Genomic DNA, 17,593 nt, shown 5'->3' on the forward strand with positions numbered 1-17,593 from the left:
ATCCAGTCAAATTGTAAAAATAAATGAAAAACTATATAAATGAGGTATCACCGTAATCGTAGTGACCTATAGAATAAAGATAATATAGTGAACGATGTACGACCTCCAAAAAATACGAAAAGAAAGTAAAAAAAAATTGACAATTTTTTTTTCCTCCATACATTCAAGAGTTAATAAAATCTCATCAATAAGCTAATGACCCACTAAAATGAAGTATTTGTAAAGTGCATCTCATGTCGCAAAATATAGCCAATAAAAAGTGACAATGCATAATCTGCTCTGAATGGCGCAGCTCCCTTCGATGCCCTGGCGTGCGCCAATACAGCAGGTTACCACCACATATGGGGTATTGTTATACACGGGAGGGATTGGGTATCAAATTTTGTGGAGCGATTTGGTATTTTATCCACTGAGAATTTGTACATTTTTTGAAAAACACATTAATTTAGCCCAAAAAATTTTACTTTCAAAATTGCATCCGATTTTGTTTTAACCCCTGTAAAACAATTAAAGGGTTAACAAACTTCATAAAAGTAGTTTCACGTACGTTGAGGGGTGTAGTTTCTGTAATGGGGTAATTTATGGGGTTTTACTTTTATTTAGGCCTCTCAAAGTGATTTGAAACCTGAGCAGGTCCCTCAATAGCAGGATTTTGCGTTTTTTATGAAATGTGAAAAATCGCACCTAACGTTCAAAGGCCAATAACATCTTACAAAAATAAGAGTATGCATAAAAAAACCATGTCCACATAAAGTAGACATTCAGTGAATGTTAGTTATTATGTTTTTTGCGGTGATGACTATGTGTGGAAAAAGTAGAACATTTTGAAGTTCGAAAATTGAGAATTTTTCCAAATTTTCACCAAATATCTGATTTTCTCATAAATGAATGCAAAACATACCACCAAAATTTTTCAACTAACATGAAGTACAAAGTGTCACGAGAAAACAGTTTTAAAATCACTTGGATATGTTAAAGCGTTTCAAAGTTGTAATAATTTATAGTGACACAGGGCAGATTTGAAAAAATGGGCCGTGTCAGGAAGGTGAAAAGTGACTTCAGCATTAAGGGGTTAAGCAAAGTTACAAGTGCAATAGTGTGAGCATCAACAGTAAAAAGACAGGTAGTAACATCATTAAACATAGTGACATAGTCAAAATTAATTTACATAAATATACAAATATCAATACATTTACATATACAGGTGGTCCCCTTCTTAAGAATACCCGACTTTAAAGGGGTATTCTCATCTGGGCATTCACATTCAGTTTCATTAATTTAATTAATTAATTAATTTGCCATATGTAAACATTTCTTCAATTGGATGTTATTAAAAAAAATGTTCCTGTGTGAAGATAATTTCCCATAAATGTAGTCATATGGTCCCTTAGAAACGAGATAGCTTCCTCGGATACGGCCACCTCTGCTGGAGGGATTGCACAAAGAAACAAACGGTTATTGTATATGAAATATCCGGGAGTTACTGCATGTCGCACAGCCGTCCTGTGGTAATGATTGCTGAATCCTGGTGGTCCAGCTGGACTCTATAGCGCAAGTCTGGCCACCGCTGCCAGAGTATGACGTGGTCGTATCCGAGGAAGCCATCTGGTTTCTAAGGGACAACATGGCTATATTTATGAGAAATTATCTTCACACAGGAACATTTTTTTATTAACATCCAATTGAAGAAATGTTTACATAAGGCAAATTAATTTATTTTAATGTAAATGCCCAGATGAGAATACCCCTTTAAGACTACCCCTAGTTACAAACGGACCTCTGGATATTGGGAATTTACTGTATTTTAGCCATAGGCTACAATAAACAGCTGTAACAGTTGTCAAAGGTGTCTGTAATTAAAGAGGACCTGTCACCCAAATTTTCGGGGATACATCAGACCGCTTTGCGAGCGGTGCGATGATTAAACCGTACCCTGCCGCAGGAGGTTTCCGGTAACGCTATCACTGAAACACTCTATGGAGAGGGGCGGGGTGAGCAGCGCTCATCTCCTCCTCCTCCTCTCCCCGGCGCCGCCGTGTGCCCCACCGTGCAACAGTACGGCGGGCAACGGCAGTGTGAATGCGCCCTTAATCTGTGAGGTTGAGCCTGGTCAATAATATGTACATTCAATTGAGATTCGTTATGTCCGGCCTCCGTGGAAATGTTTGGAGACTGGTAAATCTGGAAATGTTGTGACACATGGAGATTGTGTGTGTGTGTGTGTGTGTGTATAGAAAAGATCATATAGCATTGTTCTGTTTATTGGAGGGTAAAAAGGGATTCAGAAATGTAAAAAAATTGAGAGCTTTAGAAATTATACTTTGTGTTTTGTACTTCATTGGAGGCAGCAGAATACTCACATATATTTTTCAAGATACACAAAATACACTTTATGGGGCATAAAACGCGCTGTTGGATGTTAGTGTTCCTTTTATTTTTACAAACTGCTAACATATCATAAAGCCATGTCAGAAGTTATGCTAAATTATGCTATTTAACAATAATTTATGTTGTTTTTCTACTATCAACTACCCAATTTTTGCCCCTCGACAGAGGAGACAGAAGGCTAGACTTAACACAAAAGGTATCATAAGAATGTATCAAACTTTATTGACATAATTATATACGCCCCCGAATTTCTTAATAAAATGAAGGAATGACCACAAACAATGACAAACAGATTTAGTTCTCTAGTGGTGGTACACACATACCCGGACATTGGTTGAAGATACGTGATGACTTATTGCACAAATGGTAAGCAGTTTCAAAACCGTAAGAACGCGCCAAGCACATATAAGCTTTGGTTCTGGGTAAATGCAGCTCAATCAATTGCTGTAACAGCATATAAGAGGCAGCTAAGGTGAAAATACCAGTCTTTACCAAGGTGAAATGATGGGAGACTCCAATGTCCGGGGATGACTGTGTCCCCGACTCGCTCTTCTGCTCGTACTGAGCCTTCGTCTGGGTGTTTTTCTACTATGGAGAAATGAGAGAACATTACTACAAGTATTTATCTGATAAGGGTCTATTTATCTCCTCTATTTAACTCCTTACAGATCCAGTGTTTATTATAACTCCTTATAAGTTGTATTGATTGTAGAATATGGCAACAAAGACTAATTATTTTACTTTTTATTAAGACTGCAGGTATTGGAGCATCAGCTCACCTGGTTAACTTTAAAGGAACAGATACCGTAGCAGGAATTGGCTTGATAAAGAGGTACTACGGGACCAAGGACCCAGTCCCTGGTTTTTCAGTACCAGCTGCTGAACACAGGTAAGTTTGAAATTCCTGGATCCTCTATGCATTTCTGCTACTGGCGAGATAATTTACTTTCCAATGTGATCATGTAAGCATGTAGTTGGTAGCAGGGCTGGATTAAGGTTGGTGGGGGCCCCTGGGCGCAAAATCTGGTGGAGGCCCCCACTGAGTGTAGCGTGCATACACGTCCTCCTTCTCACTTTCCACTATCTCAGCAGTAACACCGCTACACACAGCCGCCTCGCCCCCAGTAACACCGCTACACACAGCCGCCTCGCCCCACCAAGTAACACCGCTACACACAGCCGCCTCGCCCCCCCAAGTAACACCGCTACACACAGCCGCCTCGCCCCCCCAAGTAACACCGCTACACACAGCCGCCTCGCCCCCCAAGTAACACCGCTACACACAGCCGCCTCGCCCCCCCAAGTAACACCGCTACACACAGCCGCCTCGCCCCCCCAAGTAACACCGCTACACACAGCCGCCTCGCCCCCCCAAGTAACACCGCTACACACAGCCGCCTCGCCCCCCCAAGTAACACCGCTACACACAGCCGCCTCGCCCCCCCAAGTAACACCGCTACACACAGCCGCCTCGCCCCCCCAAGTAACACCGCTACACACAGCCGCCTCGCCCCCCCCCAAGTAACTCCGCTACACACAGCCGCCTCGCCCCCCCAAGTAACCCGTTACACACAGCCGCCTCGTCCCCCCAAGTAATACATATATATCTATCTCCTCACCCCTACCAGACACGCAGTCCCAGGTAACGTACACGTCAGCCCGCACAGCCATATAGACCCATGGCGGCGGTTGTATGGCCGCCGATCATAGGGGGAAGGGGCTCAATCGGGGGAGGGCTTGTGTGGTCACTGAGAGCTGTCTCTAGTTGGGAGCAATGCTCTGCAGCCGCGGTGCAGCACATCATTCCATCCAGAGGCTGTCAGCTCACAGCAGCGATCGGGCAATGTTGCAGAGCTAGCTCTGTGCAAGCTGACTTTTCCTGCCTGTCTGGGGGCGATGCTCTACAGCAGCGCCGCTGGACATCGCTCCCAGTCAGTGTCAGACATGCTTAGCTGGTGGGGGCCCACTGTGGGGCAAGATGGTGGGAGCCCCGCCTATGAACCGGCCCTGGTTGGTAGCATGTTAATGTGTTCCAGGCACATAATGTAAACCTGTTCAATGCTTCTGTAAGTTTATTTCTCTACATGGTGCTTTGGTGGCAATGGGATCAATGCGTATCACACATTGCCTCCTCGGTTCCTCTGCTGCAGTTGTGGCTGGTTGACCTTTTTATGGCCACTTAGTTTTACTGCCTCTGCCATGGACTAAAATAAAAAAATACACAATTTCTTCATGCTTTTTAAAAAAAAAATCTCAATAAGTTGGTCACAACATTTGATTTAGGCTCCTTGTACACAAACTGGAACCATGCCTGCTATGGAGAGGGGAGGGTCCTGACACGTTCTTGGAAAGGAGCCCAAACGTAATATTGTAATGTCTTTGTTTATTTATATATTTACCTGCTATCTATCTGTTACAGTACAATTACAGCCTGGGGAAAAGACCATGAGAAGGATGCTTTTAAACACATTGTAACACAGTTTTCTTCAGTACCGGTTTCTGTGGTTAGTGATAGTTATGATATTTACAATGCTTGCGAGAAAATTTGGGGAGAAGATTTGAGGAGTTTAATAGAATCAAGAAGTGCAGATGCACCTCTGATAATTCGTCCAGACTCTGGAAATCCTCTGGATACAGTTTTAAAGGTAAGATAAGAAAATATATATATCATGTGTATGTAAGTTAGGTGATCTCCTTTGTTGTGCACTTATTTTGTTTTGTTTTAATGTGGCAATTTTACATTTTAGGTGCTAGAAATTCTGGGGAAAAAATTCCCTGTTCGTGAAAATTCAAGAGGCTACAAAGTTTTGCCACCTTACATTCGTGTAATACAAGGAGATGGTGTAGATATAAACACTTTGCAAGAGGTAAGGAATGTGTGCAGATCCTTTACACTTTTTTTTTTTTTTCTTTTGTTGTTGTTGTTTTAATATGATTATAATTGAAGACTTTTTTTTGCAAGCTTACATAAAAATCACAAATTTCAATATGTGCACATAGTATTGAAATTTGATAGGTGTAGGTCTTAACTGTGGGACCCCCACCTACCTCAAGATTCAAGGTCTATCGACCTCCATCTTTTTTTTTTTTTTTTTTATAGACCTAAATGTTTTTTGTTTGCTTGTTTGCACTGCTCTCAATATAGTGTGTTATTTTCAGATTGTAGAAGGAATGAAGAAGCATATGTGGAGTATTGAGAATATTGCTTTTGGATCTGGAGGGGCTCTTCTACAGAAACTTACCCGTGATCTATTAAACTGCTCATTTAAGTGTAGCTATGTGGTGACCAATGGCCTTGGGGTAAGAAGACAAATTTACAATATCATCTGGAAATATTATCCAATATAACAAGTTATTTAGTCATTTATTTTATCATGCCTGTTTATAATATGTATTTCTGCAGGTAAATGTGTTTAAAGATCCTGTGGCTGATCCAAACAAAAGATCAAAGAAAGGGCGACTCTCTCTTCACAAAACCTCAACAAATGAGTTTGTGACTCTTGAGGAAGGAAAGGGTGATCTAGAGGAATATGGACCAGTAAGTACAATCTATCCTCATTAGAACTGATAATCACTGAGCTATTCTAGCTGCTGTTTAACTGGTTGGTGACTGCCCGCCCTGTATTCACGGCGGCGGTCGGGTCCCGCTGCATGGAGAGGGCCCACGGGCTGAGCCTTCTCCATAGCCGGTAAGTCTTTGCTGCATATTGCTAGCACTGATCGCGGGTGTTATAACAGTGATCGCTGCAAGCAAAGCTGCCGACAGCCTCAAAAAGATGGCGGCGCAGGGGTGCCGCCATCTTGCCTAGGATCGCCACTCCCCGTGACGACATCGGGGAGCGGCGATCTGTCTCCATGGTAGCCTCGGGTCTTCCGAAGAGCCGAGGCTATTTCGTTCTAACCCCTGATAGCACATTGTAATGAATGAGGAAAATCCCCATATACTGCCATACTATGATAGGATCGATCAGACAACCTAGAGTTAAAGTACCCTAGGGAGTCTGAAAAATAGTAAAAAGAAAAATAAAAAAGTTAAAAAAAAATTAGAATTAAAAAAACCTAAAAATTCAAATCACCCCCCTTTCCCTAGAACTGACATAAATATAAATAAACAGTAAAAATCATAAACACATCAGGTATCGACGCCTCCAAAAATGCCCGATCTATCAAAATATATTAACGGTTTTTTAATGTATTTAACCCCGTAACGGAAAATAGCGCCCAAAGTCAAAAGTGGCACTTTTTGGCCATTTTGAAAAATATTTAAAAATCTATAAAGAGTGATCAAAAGGTCATGCAGTCCTAAAAATGATATCATTGAAAATATTATCAAATGTCGCAAAAAATGACACCACCAACAGCTCTGTACAACAAACTATAAAAGTTATTAGCGGCAGAAGATGGCAAAATAAAAAAAAAATTTGGACAGGAGGTTTTAATTTTTGTAAATGTATGAAAACAACATTCTATAAAACCTATACAAATTTGGTATCCCTGTAATCGCACCAACCCAAAGAAAAAAGTAGACATGTCATTTGGGGTGCACAGTGAAAGCCGTAATATCCAAGCCCACAATAAAATGGCGCAAATGCGTTTTTTCACCATTTTCACTGCATTTGGAATTTTTTCCCCGCTTCCCAGTACATGGCATGGAATATTACATACCATCACTATGAAGTGCAATTTGTTATGCAGAAATCAAGCCATCACACAGCTCTGTACATGTAAAAATAAAAAAGTTATAGATTTTTGAAGGTGGGGAGTGAAAAATGGACATGAAAAAACAGGAAAGGGCCCGGTTAAAGAAGTTTCATCTTTTGCTAGAATATTTCAGTAAAGGCTGTTGCACATGGAACAAGTTTTTCTGATCAAACTGTGTCATGTATAAAGGCCCTAGAAGAAAAATTGTTTAATTGCTGCTTAGCTTTCCATTTTCCACTACAGGTTTGTAGTCCATTAGACACGAAGTGGGTAAAAAAAGTAACCGGCAACTTAATGGTCCAAACGCAGGTGTGGGCCTTGGACCTCATTCCTTTAAAGTTACAGGGGTATTCCCATGAAGGCGAGATTCTTAAATGTACTCGAGAACAAAAATAACACATTCTCTAATTCAATGTTAACAAAAATGCAGCATTTCACAGATATCATTCCAACCTGTCTATAGCGTCCTGATGTACATAATTTTGATTGCACCTGGACACAACCCTGGATCTTCTGAGTTTAGGTTCCACAGACCTATTGTTCTTCTGTCTGATGCTGAAGTGGCCCCCACCTTTGCATTGCAGGACAAATACCCCCCCCACACACACACAGACTGTCTACAGCTACTAGCTATAAGCAGATAAATTCTTTAATCAGGGGAGAGGAAGGGAGGTATATAGTAGATATGACCATATGTTATGGCTGTGATGAGGGGAGAATGTCATTTGTAATATGCGTCTCATGGATCTCATCTGTCTCATCTCTCTTTCCAAGTCTCATATGCTAGTGAATGTTCAGAAGCTAAATGAAAATGTATATAAAACAGTACCCTGATGATCTGACCATATTATCAGAACACAGAACTAGATGGATCATAATGGGGGTCATTTACTAATGGCCCGATTCGCGTTTTCCCGACGTGTTACCCAATTATTTCCGTTTTGCGCCGATTTCCCCTGAATTGCCCCGAGATTTTGCCGCACGCGACGGAAATCGTTGGGGGGCGTGGCCGAACGTAAACCCGACTGTTTCGGGAAAAAAAATTCGCGAAAAAACCTTCACTCAGCCCGGCTCGGTGTATTCCAGTGCGTTCCGATGCTCTTCAGCGCAGCAGCGCGACCTGGTGGACGTCGGAGGAACTGCCTTAATAAATCCCAGCCGGACCGGAATCCACCGCAGAGACCACGCAGCTGGATCGCGAATGGACCGGGTAAGTAAATCTGCCTCAATGTGTCTGCTTAGACACACTTCTTGTATTGTCCAAATGCTAGTAGGTTAAATATATTAAGATTACCACAGAAACTGTGCCTGGATCTATGAGAAAGGCCTCTTTCACACTTGCATTGCAAGTCAGAGTACAGTGTGTAAGAAACTGACGTTTTTGCCTGCGGTTTTGTTCAGTTTTTGCTAGAAGTCATTATCGTTTTTGTTTTTCACGCGCATGTTTGCTTTTTAACTTTGTTTTTCATGCGCATGTTTCAAATCAAATGATTTGTTAATTGGTACCCACGTGCCACTTCCTACCAGCTCTGTGACGGTTTTCTGCATAACAAATTGCACTTCATAGTGACCAGGGCCGGTTCTAGACAAAGTGGGGCCCTGGGCAAAACTAAAAGTGGGGCCCCAAAATAAAACTATTTTATGACCAGTCACAGTCAGCAAGAGGCTCCTTTAGTATAGTAAAACAAACTGTAATTTTGGAGAATTTTATAGGAGATAGCTGGGCAGCACGGTGGCTCAATGGTTAGCACTACAGCCTTGCAGCGCTGGTCAACATCTGCAAAGAGTTTGTATGTTCTCTCTGTGTCTGCGTGGGTTTCCTCCGAGTCCTCCGGTTTCATCCCACACTCCAAAAAATTACTGGTAGGCTGATTAGACTTGTGAGGCCCATTGGGAATAGGGACCGATATTTTCTGAAAGCAGACACTTGCCCCATTTTCAAAATAGCATCAAAGAGTTTATAGACATAGGAGCCTTCATGCAACTTTGATTCGAAATGAAACATTTTACAAAAAAAATACTTAAAATTTGACTTTGATGGCAAAAAATGTTCTCCAAACAGAAACTATTTACCTTCACATCTCCTAAATGTAATAGATGGACATGTATACAGTTCACAAATGTCCCATATTGATATGTTTACATAAATAAATCATCATAATATCACTAACACTGTAATAACTAGATATCTGCTTTTCAGCTACAAAATTCACACAGATCTATTATTGTATGTTCCTTACACAATGGTAACCCAAATAAATAACTATATATCCATAAACCTCTCTAATGAGATAATAAAGTCACTTTTAGATGTGCGCCATTGTATTAGCTTCACAATAACAGAACCCTCCGCGCTTCGTAAGAACGAGAGTGGAAACATCATAACATAGGTGTAAGTAATGGAGGATGATGGGAAATAATAACTTTATTCCAGAACATGTGTGTGCTTTTGGTGTTACATATAACTTTATGGACATGTTCTGGGTTTGAATGTTCATTGTATCAGTCAATTTTCCCAACAACAGAAAACTATCACAAAATAAAAGGCAATAAGAGAGAAAGTGTGTTCTCAGATAGTTCTGCAAAGAGAAGGGTTAAAAACATGAATATTAGTTGATATTATCCCTTCTCAAAATGTAGTAACATATAAAGTGAATATTTCCATTATCTGTGAGGTGCAGCGGCTCCTGTGACACATAGAACCTCACTTCTTTTTTCCTATGAAAGAAGAGAGTCTCCTCTTTTATATGAATTTAAATTTGTGTTTCTAAGTTTTAGGAAAATTTAGATATTAACTGTTGAACTGCCATTGGGAGTGATTTTTATATATAAAATGGCACCTGATATTCTCACTTTAAACCTGAATATCTCTGGATCCATAGCACCTAGAAACAAAATTCAAGATTCATTTGAAAGAAGAGATTCTCCCCTTTCAGGGGGCACTGGGCAATTGCCACCTTTGCCTACCCATAGCGCCGGCCCTGATAGTGACGGTATTTAATGTTCCATGTCCAAATACAGTGAAAAAACCGCATGTGCGCTGTTTTCTTGTGGGCTTGGATATTACAGCTTTCACTGTGCCCCAAATGACATACCGTATATACTCGAGTATAAGCCGAGTTTTTTAGCACAACTTTTGTGCTAAAATTGGAATTTTCTTTCCTGGACAAACCTCTTTTTAATGTAGCAAAGAGCATGTGCTTTATGGATGCTAGAATGGCACAATAAAAGGTGTTATCTGAGATATAAAAGATGGATAAATTTATATAATTTAAATATATGGTGTAAAGTTCCATAGATCCTGCCCTGATGTTAACCATCAGACCAGTATCTACAGAACATCAGCGCTTCGTTACTGTAGCAGTCATATGCATCAAACTACACTGCTGGATTACTATTTTTGGAATCAGGCAAGTTTTATTATATTATTTCTAGGTCATGGGGGCACTTATAATATATATTAAAAGAAGCTGCACTAATTATTTTTCTGTCAGAAAAATAAATAAAAATATTTCTTCAAGTTTTTTTGAGGAGTATTTATTTGTGGAGGAGTACTAGGTGAGTTTGCAGCAGGCATTAGAGGCTGTGGTGGACAGATTCAACTGTTTTACATTTATCCCCGGGCTCCAGTAAGCATATACTGTGGGCAATTCCCCAGTGATGTAATTGTCCAAATTTGACCAGTTAGTTCCCTCTGGAGACACCCAAAACATTGGCAGCAGCCATGTCTGTTTTTACTTCCACTTTTGGGGGAAAGGGAGTTGGCCTGGAGGCATACATTGGAATAGGTTGTAGGCCTTCCTTGTCAGAAACCCTCCCAAAGTATCCTTCCAATGGAGAGGTGCTACGGCGGCACCCGTGGAGAGGAGGAGGTGAGCGCTGCTCACCACCACCCCTCTCCATAGGAATATATGGCGCACGACACCATATTCCAGAGAAAGATAGAGCATGTCCTATCTTTCTACGGGGTATGGAGCAGTACGATGCCGCACGTGGGCTGCACCATACTGCTCCTGTTGCGCCCGTTGCCATTTATGGGGGATGTATATCGGCCGTATATAAGTTGGCCGAATATATACGTCCCACCAAACGGCAGTGTGAATGTAGCCTTATACTGGCAGCTTCCTTTTTGTCCCCAGTTGGCTCACTTTATGTTGCATCCTGCAGGAAACGCCGGATGAAAAAATGCAGCAGGCTGCACCATATCATCCCGCTACCTGCTGGAGAGTGCTAAATACATTCAGCAGAGGCCATTAAAGGCTATTGGGGATGGATATCACTGTATGGCCTCCATTCCCAGCCTCTGCTGATCGTAGCATACGGGTGTTTCCCCAGTAATGTAATTGTGCATGTATGTACAGTTAAGTCGCCTTGGGAGACACCTGGAACATGAGCAGAAGCCAATATCCCAATGTATGAGCGGGATACAGTAGGATAAACTGCTGCCCTCCTTTTTTTTTTTTTTTTTTTTAAGATATAGTGTGATTCCTCCTGACTGTGTACTGCAATCTATAGTGGTGTACATAGTATAGCAGCGGTACAAGGTAATGAAGTAAGTGCTGGCTGCAGCCTATGATGTACTATCGGCCAATTAAAAAGCCCCTTACATGCTGTTTAAATTCACTAGTGTGTAATTGGCTGTTTCAGCGCTGCATTAGTTCTCCTGTTGAGTGGCCCAAACACTCACGATCCTCCTGCATAGCACAATATCAATACTATGCCGTACTAACCAATAATTTATAAGGAGTAAAGTCCTTGATGCTTGTATCCACTTTAATGTGACCTCTGTATGTGGATAACCCGTTAGTGTGGAAGTCAAACATTCAATATACCGGTAATTCTGGTGGTGCAGAAAATATCAAAATTCTTTTAGAGAAAAGGAATCAACAGCACACACCATTGAAACTTGACCATATCTTTATTTCAAATCTTCATACAACACTTGCATGCAGCCAGGGAGCTGGGGAGTGTCTAGAGCTATGCAAGCTCTTTGTCTTGCTGAAAATAGACAGCATCCGCACCTGCTCTAAATAGGAAGTGTCAGTCGCCATCTCTCAGGTAACGAAAGGACTCTGCAGGAGCCTCTTGTCTAACGTTATTGATACATCTGCCAGGGAGCAGCACCATAGTCTGGTTAACCTGAGGATGCCTATTGTGCTCTACTTTTGCACATTCCTCTTCATTGTTTTCTTCCTGAAAAGCATTTAGTCACTCAGGAGGGGACATCTAAGGGAATTCAGGCTCCATACTGGAGATCTATTTCCAAGTCACTGGTCTCCAAGGTCTCTGCTCTTAAAGAAAACACTTCAGAAAAGTAAAAAACACATAGAAATCTTCACCTGCGCTCCTATTAATTCCAATCCTTGTGCTGGTCTTCTTGATTGTTGACACTCGGAGATCACCTAGACAAAAAGACTATAAGCCCGGAATGCAGGGATAGGATATCCGGCGCTTCGGGCTGCTAATTATGCATGCCCTTGTCACCTGGGAGAGGGAAGTGGTGAGGGTGTACATAATTGGCAGCTCGAAGCCTGAATGATATTTAGCCATCATATCAATATATTAGTAATTTCCGTCCTTGCTAAGGGTGATGTATATGTGAAAACCAAATTTGAAAGTATAGAGTTGATTTAAATATAATAGTAATTATGGAATGACAGTTGTAACTCACTGTTAGATTTTAGTCGGATTCTAGCATACTCATAAGTAGTATTCAAGCAGATATATGGTTGTGATGGCAGCCGGGATAATGGAGTTTTACTCGCAAGCTCGGCATCTTCAGATTCTCTATATGCATGCGGCCGTTTATCTCCTATGTTGTTTCAGCTGTTGCTTTTAGCATCAGTAAGATCTGGAGCTTCAATATCATTGGGAAAGATGAAAATGGCTTGTGTGTCTCCTTTTATTATAGGAGTCAGTGATGATCGCTGTAGCTTTTAGTATACAACGGACCAATCGTCTGTGTCTGCCAGGATAACTGTTTGTATAAGAAATTGTTGTTTGACAACAAATGCTATTCTCAGCTTCTTCCTCAGTATATAGGAAATTATGTGCATTCCATGAATTGGCTTCTAATGGTGTGTTTTTTTTGTTTGTTTGTTTTTTTTACAGGATCTTCTGCGGACAGTTTTTAAGAATGGGAAGATAGTTGCCTGTTACTCATTTGATGATGTAAGAAGCAATGCTGGACTAAAGAACAGAGAGCTTGAAGAAGAGATTCAGTAAATGCAGTACTATATATATCATTTTGTATGTAAATCTTGGATAACTTTTACTGTACAAACCTGTGTGTCAGATTATCTTTTTGTGTTGCTGTTTTTTTATGCTGGTTTATCAATGCTTTTATCTGAATTACTGTTTTTCCTCTGCAGTGATCTCAAATAACCCTTTCCCTCAAATCATAAACAATTCTCTTAATGTTTTGTACAGCAGAAAACTGTAAATTATATTTAATCTTAAGTGGTTTCATGTCTTTGCTTGTAATTTTTTATTTTACAAGCACAAATTTAGAAAGCCGGTAGATTGTTTTTAGTTCACTTTCCAATAATTTGAGAGTGTAATTCTTTCTATATTTCTATCATCTCGTTTAGATATATTTTATAAACTCAAGAAATCAGCTTTGTCCAGCTACAAGATCACATTTTATTTGCCTTATATAGCTAGCACTGTTTTCTAAACGTGTCTTAAGAATGAAAACATCAGCCTCTGTGGCATGTGTGATTTCAACATCTAGATTATATAGTGTATATTCCACAACACACTGCGTCATATGTACTGTTTTAGTATAGTCTACCAGTCATGTAAATGCCATACAGGGAACTGGTCCATAAAACATGGTTCTGGAAATTGTGTGTTTTGTTGTATATTGAGTTTATAAAGTTTTACTAGAAACTTTCTTCATATATTTCCATAATACATGGTTGCACCAGAAAAGCCAAAGACTACTTGTCAATACAGTTGTCATGTCCTATTATAATAAACCTCCAAAATTGTCACCAAATATTTCAAGCAGTGTTTGGACTGTTTTTTGTTGTTGGCCATAGAAATGTATGCTTTTCAGGAGATCTAAACCCTGCAAACTAGTAGCTATAATGCCATATTTTTCCAATAATGAGCATTGCATGCATGCACTTACTTTCTTTGGCCTGTATGTCAAACACTTTTTTTTATTCAAATACACAAGTTTATTCTAAAATAATGTGTTTCATAGGTCCACATTGTGGAACCTGTATTGAAGATGTCGGCAGGTTTAGAGCTTGGGCAAAGTATATTTGATCAACATAAAACCACGTGTGTTCAATTTGTTTCTTAGAAATGATTTATATGCTATATTACCAACATTTACATATTGTTTGTTTTTGTCATTTCCATATTACTGTATCTAAATGTTATTATTGATTTTTCACAAAAAATTGTAAAACCGATAAATATACCGTCTAACACTTTTAGGGTGTAGTCTCATGCCGCACATTTACTTGCACAAAGTTTTGCAAGAATAAATGAATTCCATTTTTGGAATAAGGTTGTGTTAAGAGTAGACTCTAAGATTTCAGTTCACAAAACTTTCGGCAACAGCTCTGCCATAAGTAGATGTATAGCATTGAGGAGCTGGTTTCATATTCACTGAGAAAACAGCTAAAAGCATCCTAGAAACTGGAAACCACTTGCACTTTGCTTTTTGCAAAAACTAATTACTCTATGAGGTCTAGTCATGTTTGTGACCAGGATTGATTTGTGTTAGAATTTGGACCCTGCATGCAGCAGAATATGCCCATACCTTATTTATATTTTGAAGTAATCTTTAGTAGATATGTATATGGCTTATTATTAAAGTATAAGTGACCACATAGAGATGCAAAGGTTCCACTAGAGCTTGAGGTCCCTTGGCTTCAGGCACTTTTTTGATTGAAATATAAAGTTTAGCAAAAAGAAATCCATCATGTAAGTAAGAACAATAGCCTATAGTTAAAGTATAGTGATAACATATTGACAGTGTAAAAACAGGATCACTTTTGGAAACTAATTTTATAGAAACCAGAAATTATAGAAATTTTTAGAATCTATAGAAGCTCAGCAGCAAATATGTTCCTTCTATATGATTTTTCTGTATTTTACATATGCTGTGGCATTTTGATGTATTTTTGTATTGAAGAGTCTATTTTCCTTGTTTAACTTGATTTTCGCCTAACTTGCCTTCTATAGGTTTTCTAAGAGTTGTGTATTTGATGGTGTGGTAGAACAATTGATTGAGTTTTATTGTAGAGGCCCCACAAGTTTTATGTTACTGAAGGGGGAGGCCTCTGTATTTATAGAAAGCTGTAAACGCGACCATTAACTCTGGCACATTATTCTGCACTGGATATTTTTGATTTATTAGGACAAGGACAATATATATTGTCTGCAGTGTTTTGCAAATGTCATCCTTTTTAATCCTTGGTGCCCCTAATCTGAAATGCAAGGTGTCTTGTGCCACTCTGACATGACTGAAATGTGGACATGTTACTTAAAATCATGTCTGGGTATAACCCTAGATGGCGGCATGCTTTTAGCATATATATAATGGCATCACATTATTCCAATTGTAAGATCCACACATACATTAACCGTTATCATAAACTTTAGCCGTGAGCAGTTACCCAGTCTGTGTAATCAAATAGTCATGGTCAGCATATCCGAACACAATATTAAGGGTGTTGTCACACAGTGTGCTTGAGGTGCAGTTGACACTGCCACGAAAAGTACATTTTGTGGCAGTTTTTAAATGAGGGTTTTGTGGCTGACAAATGAAAGGCCGCAACAAAAACAAATGGTAAAAACTGCTCAATAAATACATGCATTATATTTCCAACTACACTTAGAAAAAATCTTAGTCTCTTTAATGGACATCTACTGTCAGTTTCGCCAATGGTAGATTTCTAGCACTTAAGTGTTCCAAGTGGAACTGTTCTTGGTGAATGAAGAAATGGCACACTTCCATAGATAAAGTTTTTTTAAAATATGTAAATTAGTCAGTGGGGCTTAGGCTGACATCACCTGAGCGCCTCTCCCATAGTCTGCTTTTAATCTATTTACGCCCTGCACTGTAATAGTACTGCCTGCTCCCGCCCGAGGAGCCAGGAGAGAGCTCCTGCTCTCTGACATTGCTGGTGATGCCGAGAGGTGACGCCTGAGCGCTTCTAGCTAATTTTGCATATTTTTTTTTCAAGTTTTGTTTATAGTGCATTAAGAAATGTGCAAGTAAGTGCTACACATCTACCATCATTTGAACTGAGATGTCCTTTAATGTATCTGAAACCCATACAGTGTTGTATTTAAGCTTGGTTTATTATAGAACATTGCCTCTTGGTCATGAACATAGATTTCATTCCTTAAATATGTATTTCCATATGTTTTGTGACTAGTGTTTTTTTCTTTTATGCTATGAACTGTTAGTTACCCTATAAAAGTATAGTCTATTTTAATAAATGCATCTAAAGATTCCATTCTGCTATTTTTGTATGTGACACAAATCAAGAATAAGAGATAATTCTGCTGCTTTGTTTTATGTATGACCATTTCAGGTGATGGAAGAGGCATTGCTATAGGCACATACTAAGTCATCTCTGGAATACATTTTTCTACACAATCAGACTTGTCATTGTTTTTATCAGTGAAAGGCACTTTGCATTTCTAGTGCTGACTCTCTTTTTTTTCCACTTTGCAACATTAACAGTATGAAGGAGATTAATTATTGTTGATCATTTAAGCCAGACTTGGGAAAACTGCATATGAGCTAGTGAAAAGTTCACCTACATGTCCCCTGCCTTTCATGATTTACATCAGGGATCTGCAATATTTATTCTCTTCTAAATAAAAGGAAACCTTTACGTTCACACATCTCATTGGTTTCCTATTATGATTTCATGTTTGTTTCATAATTTATATCAGTGCATTTCTTCTAAATAAAACTGGACTGCAAGACATGTATGTATGTTCATATAATTTATTTGATCTTCATGTATTGGTCAAGCATTTTATGTATCCATTTTTTTGTATGGACTTGTATGTTAAGGTATTAGAAAGCTGAGTGCCCTGATATTTCTATTCAATATTATTGCCAGGTATTACATTCCTTAAACTCTATGTGGAATGTCAAGTTTCAAAAATTTCTATCCTTCGTCAGTTTTTCTGTAATGTAACAAAGCTATACAGTGCCCTGTAATACATATAAAAGACAATAAAACTCTACCTTCCCATTGTATATGAATGGTCTTTTTTGTGTGTATGGTACATGGGGGTATATAGCTAAATCACTAAACTAATAGAAGAAACAAGTAATAAATTAATTCTATGCCTTATAAACAAACAATAGATCCTATAGCAAACTGATTGTAACAGCAGAAGTTATTCCACTGCATTACCCCAATAAGCAGTGGGGCAAAAAAGTCATTTTACATTGGTAGCTATAATTCGCTGTCCACACTCCAAAGTTTTAAGGGATCTTTGTCTGTTATTATAACAGAAT

General features: G+C 39.4%; 1 protein-coding gene across 1 annotated transcript in view; it reads left to right on the forward strand.

Moving 5' to 3' along the window:
* NAMPT (nicotinamide phosphoribosyltransferase) overlaps nt 1-17,329 on the forward strand; it is a 34,949-nt gene extending 17,620 nt beyond the window's left edge. Inside the window, exons 6-11 of the mRNA XM_072147173.1 lie at nt 3,141-3,277; nt 4,808-5,033; nt 5,136-5,255; nt 5,548-5,688; nt 5,792-5,926; nt 13,201-17,329. Of these exons, the coding sequence (XP_072003274.1) occupies nt 3,141-3,277; nt 4,808-5,033; nt 5,136-5,255; nt 5,548-5,688; nt 5,792-5,926; nt 13,201-13,314 (873 nt within the window). The 3' untranslated portion in view covers nt 13,315-17,329. The remainder of the gene's footprint in view (nt 1-3,140; nt 3,278-4,807; nt 5,034-5,135; nt 5,256-5,547; nt 5,689-5,791; nt 5,927-13,200) is intronic.
* The last annotated feature ends 264 nt before the right edge of the window (nt 17,330-17,593 follow it).

Source organism: Engystomops pustulosus, chromosome 4, assembly GCF_040894005.1.
Source record: "Engystomops pustulosus chromosome 4, aEngPut4.maternal, whole genome shotgun sequence".
Lineage (NCBI taxonomy): Eukaryota > Metazoa > Chordata > Amphibia > Anura > Leptodactylidae > Engystomops > Engystomops pustulosus.